At 37.1% G+C, this 23,118-nt stretch overlaps 3 protein-coding genes and 1 pseudogene across 3 annotated transcripts; all 4 read right to left on the minus strand.

Annotated features, from left to right (window-relative positions):
- Positions 1-2,680: 2,680 nt before the first annotated feature.
- LOC148960125 (uncharacterized) lies at positions 2,681-3,376 on the minus strand. The gene has a single exon (XM_089108897.1). The coding sequence runs from the start codon at positions 3,374-3,376 to the stop codon at positions 2,681-2,683; it is 696 nt and encodes a 231-aa protein (XP_088965023.1).
- Positions 3,377-9,254: 5,878 nt separating this feature from the next.
- Positions 9,255-11,095, minus strand: LOC148960126 (uncharacterized; annotated as a pseudogene).
- Positions 11,096-12,566: 1,471 nt separating this feature from the next.
- On the minus strand, positions 12,567-13,259 carry LOC135686287 (arylalkylamine N-acetyltransferase 1-like). Its single transcript, XM_065202488.2, has one exon. It carries the CDS (start codon positions 13,257-13,259, stop codon positions 12,567-12,569), a length of 693 nt encoding a protein of 230 aa, XP_065058560.2.
- A 4,912-nt stretch (positions 13,260-18,171) lies between these two features.
- Positions 18,172-18,867, minus strand: LOC135686286 (arylalkylamine N-acetyltransferase 1). The gene has a single exon (XM_065202487.2). The coding sequence runs from the start codon at positions 18,865-18,867 to the stop codon at positions 18,172-18,174; it is 696 nt and encodes a 231-aa protein (XP_065058559.2).
- Between the last annotated feature and the right edge of the window lie 4,251 nt (positions 18,868-23,118).

The following is a 23,118-nucleotide window of genomic DNA, read 5'->3' on the forward strand; positions in this document are numbered from 1 at the left end:
CTCCAGCTCCTTCTAAAAGCTTCAAGCAGGTGGTCCAAGTTCTAGTCCATGCGGTTTTGTCAAAATCGAATCATGTTGCTTCTTGCCAGCTCTGGAATTATTCCCATTAGAACAAGAAACACAACACTGGAGCACTTTTCCTTGCTTACATATAGAGCCTTCATTGCGTACGGTACGGTACGGTACGGTACGGTAGAAGATGAAAACGTGTCTCGATCTGAACGTGCTGATAACGTAATCTCTGTCCACTCTACTTATTGAAGACTAGGGCAAAACTGATGGGGTAATTTATGTGGGCGCGTCATATAACGCTAGGCTTTGCATATCTGCCTTTCAACAACTCTATGGCTAACTCATAATTTGCGTCTCTAAGGGCAAATCCCGTTACAACGCTTCGTGTGCACTCTTCTAAATAACTTTATAAATATTTTGATTTGTCTACCTTGGCAAGTTGGTTGTCATCTTGTACCGTACTCTTGAAATCATCCCAGAACTCTTGCCATTCTGCAATCTTTCCCGAAAATCCAGTTTTGACTGAAGATTTCCAAATCTTCGACTGAAGATTTCGCCTAATTGACTGAGGATGCGAAAATTTGGTAATACGTAATTTTCCCCTCAATATCAAGAGCTTCCTCGTCGTCTGCTTCCTCGAACAATAATTAGAAAATTTTACTATCTAACGCTTCAGATCTTCCAGTATCTGTTCTAAACGTAACTCATCCTTGTCCTGTTTTCCTCCTTCCTGAGGGCATCTTCCATTTTATTCAGGAGCTTCATCGTAGCACGATTAAAAATTCTTTTTTTTATTGTCTTTTTCAAATTATCGGTTCCCCGATTATTTGTCTCTATTTCATTATCCGGCTCGGTGGACCATAAATTTGGGATTCTCTCTGCTTGCTAGCTTGGACTCGATACATGGTTAGACTAAACTCTGAGGAAAATAAAATTTTGAAATTTTCTGTAAATTCTCTTCAGTACATCTTTACTAACGTACAGCATGAAAAAATCTAACGAAATGATTCAATTACAAGCTTCTATAAATAGAAACAAGGAACTTAAATCCTATGGCTATGGCCGTCATATTTCGACCGATTTTTGAAACATGTAACTGATTTTTCATATTTAGTATTTCATGGTGTTCTTTTAAGTTGTGATGTCAAAATTCAAATATTCTAGAAATAGATTTTTAAGACGTAACACTTAAAAACTCATCTGCGACCTTGAGTCTCAATTGTCCCACTACAAGGCACGCATGTAATTTATAACAGTTTGACAGTTTTGGTGAAATATTTTGGAAAACGTTGGGAACTCTAAGGAATTGTGATAATTTTTTGAAATTTTTTGAGATCTTTGCAAAGATTTGAGAGATATAGTTAAACTTCATGAGATTTTTGAGGTTTTTTTAAATCGTAGAGATTATAAAAGATTTTTCATAAGACTTTTATATAAGGCTAAACGAGTTTTTTGGATCGGTTTTCCCCTCCTATTAGCTCTATTACCTTTAAACTGTTTATTGATCCATTTTTATTCTATTAAGGTTTGTCTTTGCCTTTTACCAAACATAACCTGCTTGCTTGCATAAGGCTAAAAGTTCTACAGAAAACTTTGTGAACTTTACAACATTGCAAGAGGTTTGTGCTGAATGAAATCTAGCTCTAGATTTCGACTTTTTTGCTAAAATGCTGAAAAACATTACATATTTGGCAGAAAAGGCCAAACAATATTGCATTATATTTTCGAAATCACTTTAAGTAGAGATATAGAGGTATTACATCTTGCATTAGCTCTAACTTACAATGCTGAGGGCACATTCAAGGAAAACCGCCTTTCTGGTTACAAAATTCCATAGATTTCAAACGAAATGGACATAATTATCTTTACAAAACAGAGAACAAGTATTAGACCGATACCTCAAACCACTAATGTACTTAGAAACAAAAGGAGCAGATCCAAAATCTTATACTAAAATTGTTTGGGAAGTTATGCTAATCTTATTCTTTATCATGGTTGCGAGCATATTAGAATGGTCGCCAGTTGGAATGTTGTTAGAGAGCGAACAATTTTTGTAAGTGAGAAAACAAGTCAGTTTTGCGTAAGGAAATTTTGAAGATGGCATGAAATAGCAAAAAAATGGCATACTAAAATACTTTTCGTACGATCGTCTTCAGAGTAAGGACGTTGAATAATTGATGAAGAGAAATCTCTTAAAAAATATTTCTAGCATATGGCCACGATAGAAAAATGCAAATAAAAGATGGACTTTGAACTTTCTAACCTTTAATTTTGCCATAAGTTATAAAGCATCAATTTGCTTCCGTTAAAGCCACTAGAATAGAAACAAAGGAGGGTATGCAGAGTATTTATTCGAGTATTGTAAGTTTCAATTTTTTACGAAAATACAAAGCTATAGCCATGAACAAAAATTTAATTTGTAGGTTTTATTTTGAGATCATACCACCGAAAATTGATTGTATCCGAAACTATAAAAGGCAGATCTGCAGAGTACTCCTTATCTTCAGCGAAAAACATTCATAATTAGATATATTTACTTTCTAAACAGTCAGGCTGTGGAAATGCAATAAATATACATTTTCAATATCTTTGCCATAAAATTTTAAAAAATAATCAAAGCTTAAGGACATACAAATTCTCAGCATATTTTCAGCTGTTCTAGCTTTATTTAAGACTGGAGTATTTTAAAAACTAGTTGTCCTTGGTCGGTTCCATCATTACAGTTCAACAATCTCTTTCCGTTTTCATCTACAAAATCTTTATGCTTTATCACTCGCAAGACTTCAAAGCCATCATTCTTGAAAAGGTTTTGGGATGCCTTTGCAGTTAATAATGCAAAAACGCAACAGAATTTGAGCTTTCGGGCGTTTTGAAAAGATAAGTCCACCAATTTGGCCGCGATGCCAAGGCGTCGAAATTTCTGGTGCACACACAGGATGGAAATCTTCAATATGTTCTTACGACAATCTTCTGGGATAAGCCTGTCGACTTCTTCTTCTAATTTTGCCAAGAAGACCTGCAAAATTTCCAGAGCGGAGAGTTCGCTTTGAACAGGATTCTCTAGCTTCCAATCATCGATTGCATTTTGACTAGGCTTATGACTCATTTTATTCATGCTTACCCCGACGATTTTATTTTCTTCATTTATGGCAACGAAGGTGTACGGTTGAGTCAAGCATTGCCTGATCTCTTCTTGGAGAAACTCATCATAACCTGGCGTTGATCGATTCAGCCCAAGCGCTACGTCAGTTGGCTCCTGCAAAATAAAATGCTTTTGAAGTAACACATCCATCTGAGTAAAATCATCAGGAACTGCAATGCGGTATGACAGCTGTTTTGAATCCATTCTTGGCATTGATTCCATTTCTGTCTTTTAGTGACAGAGGTCAACGATATAAACACTGGAAATTACTATCATTCGTCGACGTGCCTAACTCGTTCTACTTGGTTAATTCTTGGTGAAAAATGGTCCGCAGGATCAGATTTTGTCAATCTTTTGACAATACGATGTGGCTTGAACTATTAACTCTAGATCACTCAACCGAAATAATCATGTAATTCGAAATAAAATACTAGCAAAGCCTAGAACAAACTGCAACAGAAAGTTTTTTAATGAAAAAACATATAAAGCTTCAAAACATATCAAAAGTCTTAAAAAAACTAACGTGGGGAAATCAACGAGATTGGCCTCTATAAAAAAGAGTTCACGCCCTCTATTTTTTGAACAGTAAGGACGTGATGACCAGCCCGAGTGCAGAATTTAAGCATATAGTGCTTCCCTCAGGAAAATTTGCTTGATTCGTTGCTGGTTATGGTAATTTGGAAAATTTCTCATGAAGGTATAGGCAGGGCTATGACTGTGAAAATCTGATTTCTCACCTAACCGAGATGCTCTCAATGGGTTTGTATACTTTCGAGTATGGAGATTCAGAATCAAAGATGGGATCCAACAAATTTTGCATCAGTATCACGTGATTGATGACGTCATCGATAACGGCAAAACAGCCATAAATCCACTTAATATTCAAAATAAATCAATTTACGAAATCTGGGTTTATGTGAATGTGCATTTCAAGAGCTTTCAATAAATGTATCAAATAATTTATTTTGCTGACGTTTGCTTATTTTGTAACGTCATTAGTGGATTTTCCCAAGTTTTGCCAAAACCTTTGTTCTGATAACTAAGTGAGTTGGAATTCACTGCAAATGCGCTAAAACTATGTTGATCTAAATATGTTTGATACTTCTTGACATAATTTGACTATTCTTGACACTAATAAGTCATCATAATCATCATAATGCACTTGCGTAGTGCGACAGCAATAACGACAAGACAGTTTATTAAGAGAGCGAGTCTACACCTGGTCTCTGCAAGCTTTTTCACAAGTATTGAAACAGGATTATATATCTAGTTAAAATTATTTGAAAGCTAATTTCATTCCAATGTTGAGCTAAAAGTCTTTTCTTTGCTTCTATGCATAATTACATGCGCCTTGGTAATGGGAATTCCATTGCAGCCGTAGCTTCCCTAATTCCTGTCGGCAGTTCATCGAGGAGTTCTGCCACATCTTTCCTGGAACTATCTGGAAGCACAAGACGATGCAATAAGTGTCACAAAAATTTATGTTACGTTTCTGGTATTCTCTTTAAGCCATATGTCAATGAACTTGGGCTTTTGCTGATCATGTATGTACTAAAATGAAAGTTTCATCAGATGCCAGTTTCTACGTTCCTTCACTGGTAACCAGTCAATTGTACCACTTTTTTCCCTTTGGTTTATCGGCCTAGTAGAATACCTGTATTTCAGGGGCGGATTCAGGGTGTCGCACTAAAACAATTCTTAGCAACCAAAGCCTAAGAATTCAGAGGGCAGCTTATCTCGACATAACTGAAACCTAACTTGTATGTTTACAAAACAATTTGTTTGCTAAGAATTATTTTAGTAGAGCGCACACGATGAAAAATTGCTCTTTACAAAATCCAGTGGCGGCCATTTTGATGACGTCATGGAAAGTTCAAACATCTAAAATTTTGGAACAATAGGTCAAACAATATGTTTTATGATTTGTGATTCAGTTTTGCATGTTCTTTCGAATGGTATACTCAGATTTAAAAATGTTGTCATTAATATTTTACTGACCGGGGAGTAATTACGTCATCGATCACGTGGCAACAACAAATTTTCGAGAATGTGCCCAGGGCTTAAATTGACGACCAACCATGATAGAAGTCATATCCACTTCAAAAATTTCGGTTACCCACTTTGCTAGATTGTTAAGCCCCGGCAAAACGACTGGACATTTTCACTGAACGCACTGGACAAATGTCCAGCGTAAATGTTGCGTCGTTTTGCCACCTTGTCCAGTCTTGTTCAGCGATGTTGAGTGTTGTTCAGTCGATTTTGAAGGTAGTCAAAAATGTTCAGTGGACAGGATTAAAATTCTTTTGTTCATAGATGTTGTAGAGAAATGTTCAGTCGTTTTGCCACTCTACTGAACATTGTCCAGTTCGCGCACGCGCAATGAATGTAATGGATAGGATTTGGCGTGAATTTATTTCCATTCTTCAAATCTTTAACAAACTTTCCTAGTCAACACCGCGAACGAAATGGAAACAACGTGAAAATTCAATTCGACCAATAGCAGAAAAGGCATTTTATTAGTAACGACGAGTCTTCCGATCAGATTAGCTTTAGTTCCGATAAGGAAAGCGATGTCAGAGAGCAGGAGTACGGTGATTTTGATAAACCTAGCTGTCCTAGCCACTTGTCAATAATACACTCTAATTCATATGATAACACGGTTAGGGCTATGAAAAGTGTATTTTCAAAGGTAAAGAGATGCCTTGTTGCCAGTTTTCCCACCCGCATTCTTCAACAGGGAAAAAGTTCACTGGACAATGTTCAGTCGTTTTGCCACCACCAATATTTTTTTGATGTCCATACTCTAAACAAGTGAGCAATGTCCAGTGTGCGACCAGCGCAAATGTCCAGTCGTTTTGCCGGGGCTTTAGTCGACGGCAAGGCAAAAGCAACCCTGATGGCAAGATTGGTTTGTTTAAACTTTCAGTTGGGAAGGATGAAAAATCTTCGCAATGGCGACAAGAATTGATGAATGTTATCACAAAACACAGAGAATGATAGAAATTTTGACATGTCGACGAATGATAGAAATTTCCAATGTTTATATCGTTGAACTCTGTCACTAAAAGATAGAAATGGAATCAATGCCAAGAATTGATTCAAAACAGCTTTTATACCGCATTGCAGTTCCTGATGATTTTACTCAGATCGATATGTTACTTCAAGAGCATTTTATTTCGCAGGGCCAACTGACGTAGCGCTTGGGCTGAATCGATCAACGCCAGGTTATGATGAGTTTCTCCAAGAATTCATCAGGCAATGTTAGACTCAACCGTACAGCTTCGTTGCCATAAATGAAGAACCTAATGACGTTTTAAAAAGACAATTGAAGGCCGATTCGTTGCACATCTGTGAGAGACATTTCTTAACTGAAGACATCACTATACGTGAGTAAAGATTAGTTTTTGTCTCTGTAAATATTGATGCCCAATCCATCCACATCCATCCTGCGACGGCGGGGGAGCCAAGGGGCCTTGCCCCCCCCACTTTTTTGCAAATTATGCCTTTAAAAGGCAGCTCATCATGTTGTGACGCGGTAACTTTTTGTTATCAAAGTTTGCCCCCCCCCCTCTCCACTTTTCTAGTTTCGTCGGAGGCCCTGTCCATCCATGATAAAATATGGCCTAAAACTCCTTTGAATACAATCTGAATACAATTTGAATACAATTTTTAATCAAGTTTTGGATTAAAAATTTTGTGAAATAATTTTGCCTCAAAAAGAAAGCACCAGAGAAAATTTTTAAATACTCATGTTCAGTAATAACAATTATTTTTGCAGACTATGGAAAAAAGCTGACAAAAAAATTTCTAAAATTTGGTGTCCTTCCAACAAAGAATCTTCCAAAGAAGAGTTTGGATACTTTTCAAAGAAGTGCATCTGATAAGAGGCCTGCTGAAACAGTTGTGAGAGATATCGCACTTGAAAAAATGTGTTACTACACAGATTTTAGAGATTTAAGCTCCAGGGTAAAGAAACTGACCCTAAAGGATTGGCACGTTTTTTATGCAGAAGATAAATTAGAAATGAAGAAATTTCAGACACCCTACATCATTCCAAAATTTTTTTATCACAATTGAATATGAACTTACCTTTACTGTTTCTGTATTTAATTGGCAAATCCCAGTTAATCATTATATTTACAATGATTTCAAAAGAACTGTAAGATTAGTAACTGTGTCTGACTTGATCAGAAATTTAGACAGTGCCATAATTTGTGATGTGCCACAATGTTGAAAGTTATTGTGGAGGATCTATCAGGCACTGTATTCCTGAAGAATCAAAAGAGCAAACTTTGAACAGCTTGCCATTTCAAGCACAGGATTTTTAGCGCGCTAATGAATGTCATGTTCTATTAGATCTGAATTGAAATGTACTAATTGCATAGAACAATAAACAGGATATGCAAAGAACAAAAAAAGACTTGCAAACAGGCAAGCTATTCCTGCAAAACCAAAAGCACCAGTAAGTCTCACTTCATCAAAGCGATTGAAACTGACACTTCAGGCAAATAGGTTAAAATGTCGACTTCTGGAATCCAAGATCAATGAGATGAAGAAAGAAATCTCACGTCACAATGTTCCAATGAATTCAGATCTGAGCTATGATATTCTTCGGTTGATTACAAAGCATGGGGATACTATGAGCCCTTTCAAGAAGCTGTTTTGGCAGCAACAGCAGATCATTTCTTCCAGGAGTACAAAAGGGCATAGGTATCACCCAATTATTATAAGGTGGTGTCTTTCAATAGCATCAAAATCGGCAGCAGCCTATGATGAACTGCGAGGAACATTTAAAGGAACACATACCTTAGAACTACCGAGTAGAAGGACATTAAGGGACTATAGCAATGCCATCAGGCCAAAAACTGGTTTTAGTCCTGAAATTGTTAGCTATTTAGCAGATTTGGTTAAAGATTTCACATCAGTTGAACGATTTGTTGGAATACTTTTTGATGAGATGAAAGTCCAGACTAGTCTTGTGTTTGACAAAAGCACAGGGGAACTTATAGGATATGTAGACCTTGGTGATCCCGATATCAATTATGCTTCCCTAGATATGCAAGATAAATTAGCCACGCATGCCCTTGTTTTAATGGTAAAAGGCATATTTAGCAAGTTGCAATTTGTATTGGGTTATTTCGCAACCTTGTCAGTTACATCTGTCCAATTGTTTCCTGTATTATGGAAGGCTGTTGCTATTCTGAAAATGTGATGCAAATTATCAGTCGCATTCGCAACTGCAGATGGAGCTTCTCAGAACAGGCGTTTTTTTAAAATGCATGAGGAAATGAATGAAGTCAATGAAAAAATGTTACCTACAAAGTTCAGAATGAGTATGCTGTGGATAGGGACATATACTTTTTCAGTGATGCTCCTCACCTTTTGAAAACAATTAGAAACTGTCTGTTTAATTCAGGCTCTGGGTTTCACAGTAGGTACATGTGGAGCAATGGTTCTAATTTACTTTGGACACACATAGCAAATGCTTTTTACAAAGACCAAGAAAATGGCCTGCATTTACTTCCAAAGCTTTCTTCAGATCACATTGAGCTGAACTCGTATTCAGTCATGAAAGTTAGCCTTACTGCCCAAGTCCTAAGTCAGACCATGGCAGCAGTACTAGAAGAGTTTCATGGAGGCAACAAACTGGAAACTGCAAAATTCTGTGGTATGTTAAATAGCTTCTTTGAGGGCTTTAATGTCAGAAGCACAAAGGAGGGTTATTTTCAGAGAAAGAGTAACTTAGCCCCATACAGAGAAGTTACGGACAGCAGATTCCAGTGGTTGGAAACAGATTTCCTTGGCTATTTCTCTGCTTGGAAAGAAAGCATTGACAAAAGGGAAGGATCATTTGATGAAAGTGCGCATGCCAAAGTGTTTATTCATTGGCAAACCCACGAAAGGTTACAGACCAGTGTTTATTCTCTTATTGGGCTTGCTCAATTTTTGCTTCAAAATGGTGCAAATTACATATTATCAAATAAATTCTGTCAGGATCCTGTGGAGAACATTTTGGTTGTCAAAGAGCGCTGGCCGCAGATGTGACAACCCAAACATTCGAGACTTTGGGTATAATGAGAACAAATTGCGGATACAGATGTATTTGTCACCTAATATGGCAGGAAATACAAGTGGCAGAAAACAGAACAAAAGTGAAACAAAATGGAAAAACATCTCCAATGAGCCTATTGCAAAAAGGAAAAAAATTACTCAAGAATGCAAAAATAAATACTTAGACTTGGTTTGTTTTGTTTTCTCTATTACTATTATCTAGCTACTCTTGTGTTGCCTAATTGTAGGAGGGTCGAATAAGCAGGGGGTGGACAATTTTTGAAATTGTCATAAAATGAGGGAGTAAAAATAAAACGAAAATAAAATGAACCAAAGGTTGCGAGGGGGGTCATTGCAAAATGATTTTGGGGATGAAAAATTGAAAAAACGTAGTATGATCCCCCTACTATTAAGCACAGAAGAGTATGTGAATCGAGCGTGTTATTGTTGTATTGTTGGTTTATCTGAGCTTCTCTTTATTTCTGTCCTGAGCGATCGTAATTTTTTTTTTCTTTGAATTGATTTAAATTTGTTTATAACATCCTTTTACTGTGAAAAAGATCTGACCTTGAAATAGAGCTTTAGCAAACAATTAAGAAAGTCTTCACCAACTGTATCATCTATCTTGAGAGCACAAGAACTGGTCCAAGTTTGAAACAGGGCAACAACTTCTTGATTAACAATAACTTTCTGAACCATATTTTGAAGATTTATTTTCTTTGTGAAATTCATCGTTTGAGCATAAAAGTGTAATTCAGCACGAATGAAGATTTTTTCAACAAAATCTGTGATCTTCCACAGTCCACCTCGACTGTCTACTAGTCTTTGTTGATTTTCTGCATCAAAGCTGCGGCCTGCTTTGAGAATAGCAATGTGTTGTTGTCCAAATGGAGTTTTATGCAACATGGACTTCAATATTTTCTTATTCTAGTTGAAAAGTACGTAGCCACCAAGATATTGCAGTGCAGCTGTTTCATTTTTTGAAAGAATTTTTACAGTACTAGTACAATTTTGTTGCTTGGGCTTCTTGCTATAAACAATAATTTTATCAGCTAGCTTAATACTCAAAACTTTTCCACATTGCCTTTTCAAGTCAAAATTTTGTATTTCAAAGCAATTTTATTCAATATTGCAGCCTGCTCACTACTCAATTCATTTACTAAACTGATGCAGACATCAGGTGGGAAACAGAGATCCTCACATAAATCTTTAGTGGACTGTTCCACAAGATCAGTTAATGCAGCATTACTTATCTTCCGACTTTCTAGTATGTTTTCTGGTGTTTCAATATGCTTCAAATTTACATGGCGTTTCAATCCACCATTTGTTTTGTAAATTTCATTGCACACATCGCATCGAGAATTTCCATTTTGTATTTAAAAAATAAACCTACCTCAGAAAAACAAGTAAAGCATGTTTGCAATAAACCTACCTCAGAAAAACAAGTAAAGCATGTTTAAGGCAGGCTCTCTGGCTTTCCACTGTCAACAAAGCTAAGTTTACTTCTCTCCGCTTAAAAAAGTGTGTTTCATACAGGGACGTAGCAAGGATTTTCAGAAAGGGGGCCTTGAAAACAGTAAAATATATATATCGATTTAGATACACACAGTAGCTGAGGGGGGCAGTTTTTTATGCATAAAACGTTAGATCTAAGTGAAATAATAAGTTTCATAATGTGATGAATATAGCAGCTGATTAGAGCCATAAAATAAACAAATTGCCATTTACCTCGTCCGTTGCTTCGTCTAAAGAGCTTATCATTTCTTCTGCTAAAAAATCGCTTTCCAGTAACTCCAAAATTGCATCTAAATCTTCCCCGCTGACTTCGTTCTCTCCCGTCGTCGTATACACTTGTGAGAAATCCAGTGCCAGATTTTTCAACCAAAACATCTAGAAATGGCAAGGAGTTATTTTCTTCCTTTTCAAATGTAAAATGTAGGGCTGTGTGAAGGCCATTAGGGCGTTTTAGGAAAGTATTACACTCTGTTTTGAAAATGGTATATGTGTCATCCACATACCGAAAATAGACACCTGGCTTTGGTCGTAGTCGAACAAACGCTCTTCATGAAAGCCAACAAAGATATTGGCCAAGGCCGGTCCCAGAGGGCTACCCATAGCGACACCATCCTTTTGTTGGTACATTTCATTGTTAAAACTGAATTCAACTGAACATGTTGCAGTTTCCATCAGTTCAATGAATACTTCCTCTGGGAATGGTGGGCTATTAAGCTCGCCCCGGTACAAAGCGTCGGCACATATTTTGATGGTCTCACTCAAAGGGACATTTGTGAAAAGACTACTAATGTCGAAAGAACACATGAAAGATGTTTTGTTTTCGATGTTCAAATTTTGCATGAACTCAGCGAACGTAAAAGAATCCTTGCTGCAATATTTTGAATATTTTTGAAGAACAGGGTCCAAAACTTCAGAAAGCCTCTTAGCCAGTTCGAGTTGTGCTGAACCAATCATAGACAAGAGAGGTCTAAGTGGGACGTTCGGCTTGTGTATTTTAGGGAGGCCATACATTTGTGGTCGTTGCGAGCCCGAGGGTATTATCCTATCATAAATTTCTGTAGCCAACACTTTTGAATTGACCAGTTCCAACAAACGTTTTTGGAGTTTCCTCTCTAGTTTGACCGTTTTGTTCTGTGTTTTGACATCACCCAATTTAGCAAATTTTTAATAATCAGGTTTTGTAATAAAGATGTCATTGTTAGCCTGTAGAGATTTTAGTGCTTGGAAATGTTCTCTATGCAAAAGAAAATCAGAGTGGACGAAGGGAGAGCCACTATACGCATATGCTAAATCGCTTAGTATTGCTCGTTATTTGTTAAATTCCAAAGGATTCGAAATCTTGTGCTTGGCAAGTTGAGCGTGTAAAATTTCGCCTTTATGATGAAGACTTTGAAAAATGTTTTTCTTCTGATCCTTCACAATTTCCAGGAGAAAAGCTTGTTGCCACCCATTAAACATTCTTTTTTGTAAATAATGCTATGTAAAAATGTTTTTGAGTTCTTAACAAACATAGATCATTGCAAGAAAGATAGTTGCTCATTTTCATCAATTTGAAAATATAAATGCTTTGAAACCCCATGTTCAGAGCCTTGAAACTGCATTTACAATGCTTTGTAAACAACCTATAATACAGAACTTTTCTAATCTTTATGGCTCATATGGTAATTTGCTTCTAACATACGTCATATCGAAAAAAATTTCAGTTCCCGTTGAAAGCCCGAAAGCGTGGATATCAACTGTACATTTTTACATCATTGCAGGGAAAGACATTATCTTAATAAACTGAAATTAAATCAAAGCTTAAGGACATTAAAATTCAGCATATTTTCAGCTGTTCTATCTTTATCTAAGACTGCAGTATTTTAAAAACTAGTTGTCCTTGGTCGGTTCCATCGTTACAATTCAAAAATCTCTTTCCGTTTTCATCTACAAAATCTTTATGCTTTATCACTCGTAAGACTTCAAAGCCATCCTTCTTGAAAAGGTTTTGAGATGCCTTTGCAGTTAACAATGCAAAAACGCAACAGAATTTGAGCTTTCGAGCGTTTTGACAAGATAAATCCACCAATTTGGCTGCGATACCAAGGCGTCGAAATTTCTGGTGCACACACAGGATGGAAAATTTCAGTATGTTCTTACGACAATTTGCTGGGATTAGCTTCTCGACTTCCCCTTCTAATTTTGCCAAGTAGACCTCAAAAATCTCCAAAGCAGAGAATCCACTTCGAACAGCATTCTCTAGCTTTCTGTCATCAATTGCATTTTGACTTGGTTTATGCAGTTTACTCAAGCGTACCCCGACGATTTCATTTTCTTCATTTATGGCAACGAAGCTGTATGGTTGAGTCAAGCAATGCCTGATGACTTTTTGGAGATTCTCAACATAACCTGGCGTTGATCGATTCAGCCCAAGCGCTACGTCAGTTGGCTCCTGCGAAATAAAATGCTGTTGAAGTAGCGAATCGATCTGAGTAAAATCATCAGGAACTGCAATGCGGTATGACAGCTGTTTTGAATCTATTCTTGGAATGGATTCCATTACTGTATTTAAGTATCAGAGCTCTTTAAAATAAGAACTAGAAAATTCGTTGATGCGACTATGGATTGGGCTGCATACACATTTCGCAATCTGTCGAAAGCGCATGGCGATTACAAGACAAATCAGCCGAGAATACAAACAGAAAACTATACAAGCAACTTGTCTGATTTCAATGCTCTTGAAACTGCCAGTTTGGTGCAAGTAAAGTGGGCTATTGATTTTTTACAAAAACGTAAAGCACTCATTCTTCGTTCACAAAAACTGTAAACGATAAGGACTATAGTTATTTGAAATCTCTTGTTTTAAAGAGTCTCTATGGCAGTATCATTCACTTTCAATTTTATAACCAGTTTTACGTTGTTTTCTTGCAGTGGCACCCCTTTTCCTCCCCCAATACTGTCAAAAAAATGTCAAATCTAAAAAAAACTAGGGACATGGCCTTGTTAAGATTAAAATTCTGCTCTGTTGTTGTCACATCAGGCCAGTTGTCTTGCCCGTCCAACCAATGAGACCCTTGACACCATAATCTGCTTGTTTTTGAAAACAACACACCTAGGAAGGCAAATTGTACCAGTCCGTTTCAAATCCTTTACCTATTCTTCCCATCTTGCAAGCTTATCTTTAAGAATTGGATCATCCCAGCTCAATTTACCTAAACACAGCTCCTGAAACAAGATATAGGGCTAACAACCCCGTTGGGGTCAAAATTGGAGGCCATGGAACTTACGATACCTCTTTTGGTAAGTTGGGGTGTTTTACCTACTTCCTCACCCCTGTTCCTCAGATTAAACTCCCAGGTATCTCTTGTGTTGCTCTACGTTATACCCAAAACCTTAGTCTTCTCCCCAATACTGACTGGCATGCCTAGACTCTCCTTAACAAGCGGTGTGTCTTCATGTTTAGAGGTTTTTTCATCTTTCACTCCCTTCCTTTCTTTTGTTGCTATCTCCTTGCTAACTCTTTGTCGTTAGTCTTCTATTTTGGCAAATGAAATCATCCCTTATTTATCCTAAGAAAGTTTACTTCAACACAACTTTGGAAAGCTTACTCTATTGGATCCCAAGTAATAGTAGCAGTTCGTCTTGACTAGAAACCCATCTTGTTCATATTCTTGGTGTTTAATCTTGTGAAATCTATTTTTATATCAACTGTTATCTTCTCTGAATTAGACTGTTTTTAAAAAATAAGTGGAAAGAAGCAAGTATTTTCTAAAAGAGGCTTTTACCGGCATTCTAAATGGCGTAACCTCAAAAAATTCATCAGGTACAAATCAAAGGACCTTATCCTTTTCCCGAATTCCAAGGCTGTCTAGATCCCAAAGCCTTTTTACCTGATTATCTAAGCCATGTTTTTCATTTGCAATGAAAAGAGGCCTGGCCTCAATATAAAAATTCACATTACAGTCAATAGAATCAAGTTGCTCAACTTTGAGTTATCCTGATAGAATGCAGCCCAAGCTGGTCTTTACCGCCACAGGTTCATCTGGCCCCCTTAAATTGTCTCCCCCAATTGGAATTGCTATAGCAAATTAGATCCAACTAGACAATCTACTTCCAAGCTGTCTTTGGATCTGCAAATATTAGAGAATGACAGCCGGGTTGTGTGCAAAAAATTCTTTTGCAATTCCTCTATTTGAATTTGAAGAAAACCAAAGATATCCCTAACCACAAAAGCTTCTATTATTACACTCTCTTCTCCTTGATATCGGCTTTGACAAATTCTCACTTCATCTATTGTAGCGAAATGTTCCTCCTTACTCCCAAACACCATTATTCCCAGTTTTCACACCTCATAGGCCTTAATCTGGGTCTACCAACTGCCTTGGCTGTGATAAAAGATTTATGGCTTTCTGTATCAATAAAATTCACGCTCTATTCACCTTCTTGCCATGGTCACACCCCCTCCAGAGACAGTGTTCACTAAACAAGCCGATGCAATGGGGTGGGGGGGGGGGGTTTGGGGGGGTGCGAGGTGCAGTAGCTTTAGGTTGTCTTAGAACACCTAGCATTCTTGTGAATCGAAATAATCTTACGCTTGTCCGGATCTTTAACTTTCTCGCCCTTCTCAGATGCGTGATTTTCTTTGCGGAATGCGCACTTCACCAGAGCATCGCTGCAACAAGCAAGACAAAAGCCGTTGGAGGCCTATCTTGCTGTCTTGCCTGTTTGAATTCTGGTCATGGCTTCTGTTTTCTTGCTACGATCGCTGCTTAATTGGGAAAATGTCCTTAAGAACCTCCAGCTCCTTCTAAAAGCTTCAAGCAGGTGGTCCAAGTTCTAGTCCATGCGGTTTTGTCAAAATCAAATCATGTTGCTTCTTGCCAGCTCTGGAATTATTCCCATTAGAACAGGAAACACAACACTGGAGTACTTTTCCTTGCTTACATTTAGAGCCTCCATTGCGTACGGTACGGTACGGTAGAAGATGAAAACGTGTCTCGATCTGAACGTGCTGATAACGTAATCTCTGTCCACTCTACTCATTGAAGACTAGGGCAGAACTGATGGGGTAATTTATGTGGGCGCGTCATATAACGCTAGGCTTTGCATATCTGCCTTTCAACAACTCTATGGCTAACTCATAATTTGCGTCTCTAAGGGCAAATCCCGTTACAACGCTTCGTGCGCACTCTTCTAAATAACTTTCTAAATATTTTGATTTGTCTACCTTGGCAAGTTGGTTGTCATCTTGTACCGTACTCTTGAAATCATCCCAGAACTCTTGCCATTCTGCAATCTTTCCCGAAAATCCAGTTTTGACTGAAGATTTCCAAATCTTCGACTGAAGATTTCGCCTAATTGACTGAGGATGCGAAAATTTGGTAATACGTAATTTTCTCCTCAATATCAAGAGCTTCCTTGTCGTCTGCTTCCTCGACCAATAATTAGAAAATTTCACTATCTAACGCTTCAGATCTTCCAGTATCTGTTCTAAACGTAACTCATCCTTGTCCTGTTGTCCTCCTTCCTGAGGGCATCTTCCATTTTTTTCAGGAGCTTCATCGTATCACGATTAAAAATTCTTTTTTTTATTGTCTTCTTCAAATTATCAATTTTCGGTTCCCCGATTATTTGTCTCTATTTCATTATCCGGCTCGGTGGACCATAAATTTGGGATTTTCTCTGCTTGCTAGCTTGGACTCGATACATGGTTAGACTAAACTCTGAGGAAAATAAAATTTTGAAATTTTCTGTAAATTCTCTTCAGTACACCTTTACTAACGTACAGCATGAAAAAATCTAACGAAATGATTCAATTGCAAGCTTCTTTAAATAGAAACAAGGAACTTAAATCCTATGGCTATGGCCGTCATATTTCGACCGATTTTTGAAACATGTAACTGATTTTTCATATTTAGTATTTCATGGTGTTCTTTTAAGTTGTGATGTCAAAATTCAAACATTCTAGAAATAGATTTTTAAGACGTAACACTTAAAAACTCATCTGCGACCTTGAGTCTCAATTGTCCCACTACAAGGCACGCATGTAATTTATAACAGTTTGACAGTTTTGGTGAAATATTTTGGAAAACGTTGGGAACTCTAAGGAATTGTGATAATTTTTTGAAATTTTTTGAGATCTTTGCAAAGATTTGAGAGATATAGTTAAATTTCATGAGATTTTTGAGGTTTTTGTAAATCGTAGAGATTCTAAAAGATTTTTCATAAGACTTTTATATAAGGCTAAACGAGTTTTTTGGATCGGTTTTCCCCTCCTATTAGCTCTATTACCTTTAAACTGTTTATTGATCCATTTTTATTCTATTAAGGTTTGTCTTTGCCTTTTACCAAACATAACCTGCTTGCTTGCATAAGGCTAAAAGTTCTACAGAAAACTTTATGAACTTGACAACATTGCAAGAGGTTTGTGCTGAATGAAATCTAGCCCTAGATTTCGACTTTTTTGCTAAAATGCTGAAAAACATTACATATTTGGCAGAAAAGGCCAAACAATGTTGCATTATATTTTCGAAATCACTTTAAGTAGAGATATAGAGGTATTACATCTTGCATTAGCTCTAACTTACAATGCTGAGGGCACATTCAAGGAAAACCGCCTTTCTGGTTACAAAATTCCGAAGATTTCAAACGAAATGGACATAATTATCGTTACAAAACAGAGAACAAGTATAAGACCGATACCTCAAACCACTAATGTACTTAGAAACAAAAGGAGCAGATCCAAAATCTTATACTAAAATTGTTTGCAAGTTATGCTAATCTTATTCTTTATCATGGTTGCGAGCATATTAGAATAGTCGCCAGTTGGAATGTTGTTAGAGAGCGAACAATTTTTGTAAGTGAGAAAACAAGTCAGTTTTGCGTAAGGAAATTATGAAGATGGCATGAAATAGCAAAAAAATGGCATACTAAAATACTTTTCGTACGATCGTCTTCAGAGTAAGGACGTTGAATAATTGATGAAGAGAACTCTCTTAAAAAATATTTCTAGCATATGGCCACGATAGAAAAATGCAAAAAAAAGATGGACTTTGAACTTTCTAACCTTTAATTTTGCCATAAGTTATAAAGCATCAATTTGCTTCCGTTAAAAGCCACTAGAATAGAAACAAAGGAGGGTATGCAGAGTATTTATTCGAGTATTGTAAGTTTCAATTTTTTATGAAAATACAAAGCTATAGCCATGAAAAAAAATTGAATTTGTAGGTTTTATTTTGAGATCATACCACCGAAAATTGATTGTATCCGAAACTATAAAAGGCAGATCTGCAGAGTACTCCTTATCTTCAGCGAAAAACATTCATAATTAGATATATTTACTTTCTAAACAGTCAGGCTGTGGAAATGCAATAAATATAAATTTTCAATATCTTTGCCATAAAATTTTAAAAAATAATCAAAGCTTAAGGACATACAAATTCTCAGCATATTTTCAGCTGTTCTAGCTTTATTTAAGACTGGAGTATTTTAAAAACTAGTTGTCCTTGGTCGGTTCCATCATTACAGTTCAACAATCTCTTTCCGTTTTCATCTACAAAATCTTTATGCTTTATCACTCGCAAGACTTCAAAGCCATCCTTCTTGAAAAGGTTTTGGGATGCCTTTGCAGTTAACAATGCAAAAACGCAACAGAATTTGAGCTTTCGGGCGTTTTGAAAAGATAAGTCCACCAATTTGGCCGCGATGCCAAGGCGTCGAAATTTCTGGTGCACACACAGGATGGAAATCTTCAATATGTTCTTACGACAATCTTCTGGGATAAGCCTGTCGACTTCTTCTTCTAATTTTGCCAAGAAGACCTGCAAAATTTCCAGAGCGGAGAGTTCGCTTCGAACAGGATTCTCTAGCTTCCAATCATCGATTGCATTTTGACTGGGCTTATGACTCATTTTATTCATGCTTACCCCGACGATTTCATTTTCTTCATTTATGGCAACGAAGGTGTACGGTTGAGTCAAGCATTGCCTGATGTCTTCTTGGAGAAACTCATCATAACCTGGCGTTGATCGATTCAGCCCAAGCGCTACGTCAGTTGGCTCCTGCAAAATAAAATGCTTTTGAAGTAACACATCAATCTTAGTAAAATCATCAGGAACTGCAATGCGGTATGACAGCTGTTTTGAATCCATTCTTGGCATTGATTCCATTTCTGTCTTTTAGTGACAGAGGTCAACGATATAAACACTGGAAATTACTATCATTCGTCGACGTGCCTAACTCGTTCTACTTGGTTAATTCTTGGTGAAAAATGGTCCGCAGGATCAGATTTTGTCAATCTTTTGACAATACGATGTGGCTTGAACTATTAACTCTAGATCACTCAACCGAAATAATCATGTAATTCGAAATAAAATACTAGCAAAGCCTAGAAAAAACTGCAACAGAAAGTTTTTTAATGAAAAAACATATAAAGCTTCAAAACATATCAAAAGTCTTAAAAAAACTAACGTGGGGAAATCAACGAGATTGGCCTCTATAAAAAAGAGTTCACGCCCTCTATTTTTTGAACAGTAAGGACGTGATGACCAGCCCGAGTGCAGAATTTAAGCATATAGTGCTTCCCTCAGGAAAATTTGCTTGATTCGTTGCTGGTTATGGTAATTTGGAAAATCTCTCATGAAGGTATAGGCAGGGCTATGACTGTGAAAATCTGATTTCTCACCTAACCGAGATGCTCTCGATGGGTTTGTATACTTTCGAGTATGGAGATTCAGAATCAAAGATGGGATCCAACAAATTTTGCATCAGTATCACGTGATTGATGACGTCATCGATAACGGCAAAACAGCCATAAATCCACTATATATTCAAAATAAATCAATTTACGAAATCTGGGTTTTATGTGAATGTGCATTTCAAGAGCTTTCAATAAATGTATCAAATAATTTATTTTGCTGACGTTTGCTTATTTTGTAACGTCATTAGTGGATTTTCCCAAGTTTTGCCAAAACCTTTGCGTTGATAACTAAGTGAGTTGGAATTCACTGCAAATGCGCTAAAACTATGTTGATCTAAATATGTTTGATACTTCTTGACATAATTTGACTATTTTTGACACTAATAAGTCATAATAATCATCATAATGCACTTGCGTAGTGCGACAGCAATAACAACAAGACAGTTTACTAAGAGAGCGAGTCTACACCTGGTCTCTGCAAGTATCGAAACAGGATTATATATCTAGTTAAAATTATTTGAAAGCTAATTTCATTCCAATGTTGAGCTAAAAGTCTTTTCTTTGCTTCTATGCATAATTACATGCGCCTTGGTAATGGGAATTCCATTGCAGCCGTAGCTTCCCTAATTCCTGTCGGCAGTTCATCGAGGAGTTCTGCCACATCTTTCCTGGAACTATCTGGAAGCACAAGACGATGCAATAAGTGTCACAAAAATTTATGTTACGTTTCTGGTATTCTCTTTAAGCCATATGTCAATGAACTTGGGCTTTTGCTGATCATGTATGTACTAAAATGAAAGTTTCATCAGATGCCAGTTTCTACGTTCCTTCACTGGTAACCAGTCAATTGTACCACTTTTTTCCCTTTGGTTTATCGGCCTAGTAGAATACCTGTATTTCAGGGGCGGATTCAGGGTGTCGCACTAAAACAATTCTTAGCAACCAAAGCCTAAGAATTCAGAGGGCAGCTTATCTCGACATAACTGAAACCTAACTTGTATGTTTACAAAACAATTTGTTTGCTAAGAATTATTTTAGTAGAGCGCACACGATGAAAAATTGCTCTTTACAAAATCCAGTGGCGGCCATTTTGATGACGTCATGGAAAGTTCAAACATCTAAAATTTTGGAACAATAGGTCAAACAATATGTTTTATGATTTGTGATTCAGTTTTGCATGTTCTTTCGAATGGTATACTCAGATTTAAAAATGTTGTCATTAATATTTTACTGACCGGGGAGTAATTACGTCATCGATCACGTGACAACAACAAATTTTCGAGAATGTGCCCAGGGCTTAAATTGACGACCAACCATCATAGAAGTCATATCCACTTCAAAAATTTCGGTTACCCACTTTGCTAGATTGTTACAGTAAATTCCCTGTCTATGGAGAAAACTGCTGTTTGAATGGTTGCGGAGTTAAGCCCCGGCAAAACGACTGGACATTTTCACTGAACATGCACTGGACAAATGTCCAGTGTAAATGTTGCGTCGTTTTGCCACCTTGTCCAGTCTTGTTCAGCGATGTTGAGTGTTGTTCAGTCGATTTTGAAGGTAGTCAAAAATGTTCAGTGGACAGGATTAAAATTCTTTTGTTCGTAGATGTTGTAGAGAAATGTTCAGTCGTTTTTGCCACTCTACTGAACATTGTCCAGTTCGCGCACGCGCAATGAATGTAATGGATAGGATTTGGCTCGAATTTATTTCCATTATTCAAATCTTTAACAAACTTTCCTAGTCAACACCGGGAACGAAATGGAAACAACGTGAAAATTCAATTCTACCAATAGCAGAAAAGGCATTTTATTAGTAACGACGAGTCTTCCGATCAGATTAGCTTTAGTTCCGATAAGGAAAGCGATGTCAGAGAGCAGGAGTACGGTGATTTTGATAAACCTAGCTGTCCTAGCCACTTGTCAATAATACACTCTAATTCATACGATAACACGGTTAGGGCTATGAAAAGTGTATTTTCAAAGGTAAAGAGATGCCCTGTTGCCAATTTTCCCACCCGCATTCTTCAACAGGGAAAAAGTTCACTGGACAATGTTCAGTCGTTTTGCCACCACCAATATTTTTTTGATGTCCATACTCTAAACAAGTGAGCAATGTCCAGTGTGTGACCAGCGCAAATGTCCAGTCGTTTTGCCGGGGCTTTAGTCGACGGCAAGGCAAAAGCAACCCTGATGGCAAGATTGGTTTGTTTAAACTTTCAGTCGGGAAGGATGAAAAATCTTCGCAATGGCGACAAGAATTGATGAATGTTATCACAAAACACAGAGAATGATAGAAATTTTGACATGTCGACGAATGATAGAAATTTCCAATGTTTATATCGTTGAACTCTGTCACTAAAAGATAGAAATGGAATCAATGCCAAGAATTGATTCAAAACAGCTTTTATACCGCATTGCAGTTCCTGATGATTTTACTCAGATCGATATGTTACTTCAAGAGCATTTTATTTCGCAGGGCCAACTGACGTAGCGCTTGGGCTGAATCGATCAACGCCAGGTTATGATGAGTTTCTCCAAGAATTCATCAGGCAGGCAATGTTAGACTCAACCGTACAGCTTCGTTGCCATAAATGAAGAACCTAATGACGTTTTAAAAAGACAATTGAAGGCCGATTCGTTGCACATCTGTGAGAGACATTTCTTAACTGAAGACATCACTATACGTGAGTAAAGATTAGTTTTTGTCTCTGTAAATATTGATGCCCAATCCATCCACATCCATCCTGCGACGACGGGGGAGCCAAGGGGCCTTGCCCCCCCCCCCACTTTTTTGCAAATTATGCCTTTAAAAGGCAGCTCATCATGTTGTGACGCGGTAACTTTTTGTTATCAAAGTTTGCCCCCCCCCCTCCACTTTTTTAGTTTCGTCGGAGGCCCTGTCCATCCATGATAAAATATGGCCTAAAACTCCTTTGAATACAATCTGAATACAATTTGAATACAATTTTTAATCAAGTTTTGGATTAAAAATTTTGTGAAATAATTTTGCCTCAAAAAGAAAGCACCAGAGAAAATTTTTAAATACTCATGTTCAGTAATAACAATTATTTTTGCAGACTATGGAAAAAAGCTGACAAAAAAATTTCTAAAATTTGGTGTCCTTCCAACAAAGAATCTTCCAAAGAAGAGTTTGGATACTTTTCAAAAAAGTGCATCTGATAAGAGGCCTGCTGAAACAGTTGTGAGAGATATCGCACTTGAAAAATGTGTTACTACACAGATTTTAGAGATTTAAGCTCCAGGGTAAAGAAACTGACCCTAAAGGATTGGCACGTTTTTTATGCAGAAGATAAATTAGAAATGAAGAAATTTCAGACACCCTACATCATTCCAAAATTTTGTATCACAATTGAATATGAACTTACCTTTACTGTTTCTGTATTTAATTGGCAAATCCCAGTTAATCATTATATTTACAATGATTTCAAAAGAACTGTAAGATTAGTAACTGTGTCTGACTTGATCAGAAATTTAGACAGTGCCATAATTTGTGATGTGCCACAATGTTAAAAGTTATTGTGGAGGATCTATCAGGCACTGTATTCCTGAAGAATCAAAAGAGCAAACTTTGAACAGCTTGCCATTTCAAGCACAGGATTTTTATCGCGCTAATAAATATCAGGTTCTATTAAGATTTGAATTGAAATGTACTAATTGCACAGAACAAGAAACAGGATATGCAAAGAACAAAAAAAGACTTG

The sequence above is a fragment of the Rhopilema esculentum genome, chromosome 6, assembly GCF_057945365.1.
Source record: "Rhopilema esculentum isolate cy_ngs chromosome 6, ASM5794536v1, whole genome shotgun sequence".
NCBI lineage: Eukaryota > Metazoa > Cnidaria > Scyphozoa > Rhizostomeae > Rhizostomatidae > Rhopilema > Rhopilema esculentum.

Excerpts from the sequence above, each read along its gene's own strand:
- LOC148960125 (XM_089108897.1), bottom strand. The coding sequence starts at position 3,376 with ATGGAATCAATGCCAAGAATGGATTCAAAACAGCTGTCATACCGCATT.
- LOC135686287 (XM_065202488.2), bottom strand. The coding sequence starts at position 13,259 with ATGGAATCCATTCCAAGAATAGATTCAAAACAGCTGTCATACCGCATT.
- LOC135686286 (XM_065202487.2), bottom strand. The coding sequence starts at position 18,867 with ATGGAATCAATGCCAAGAATGGATTCAAAACAGCTGTCATACCGCATT.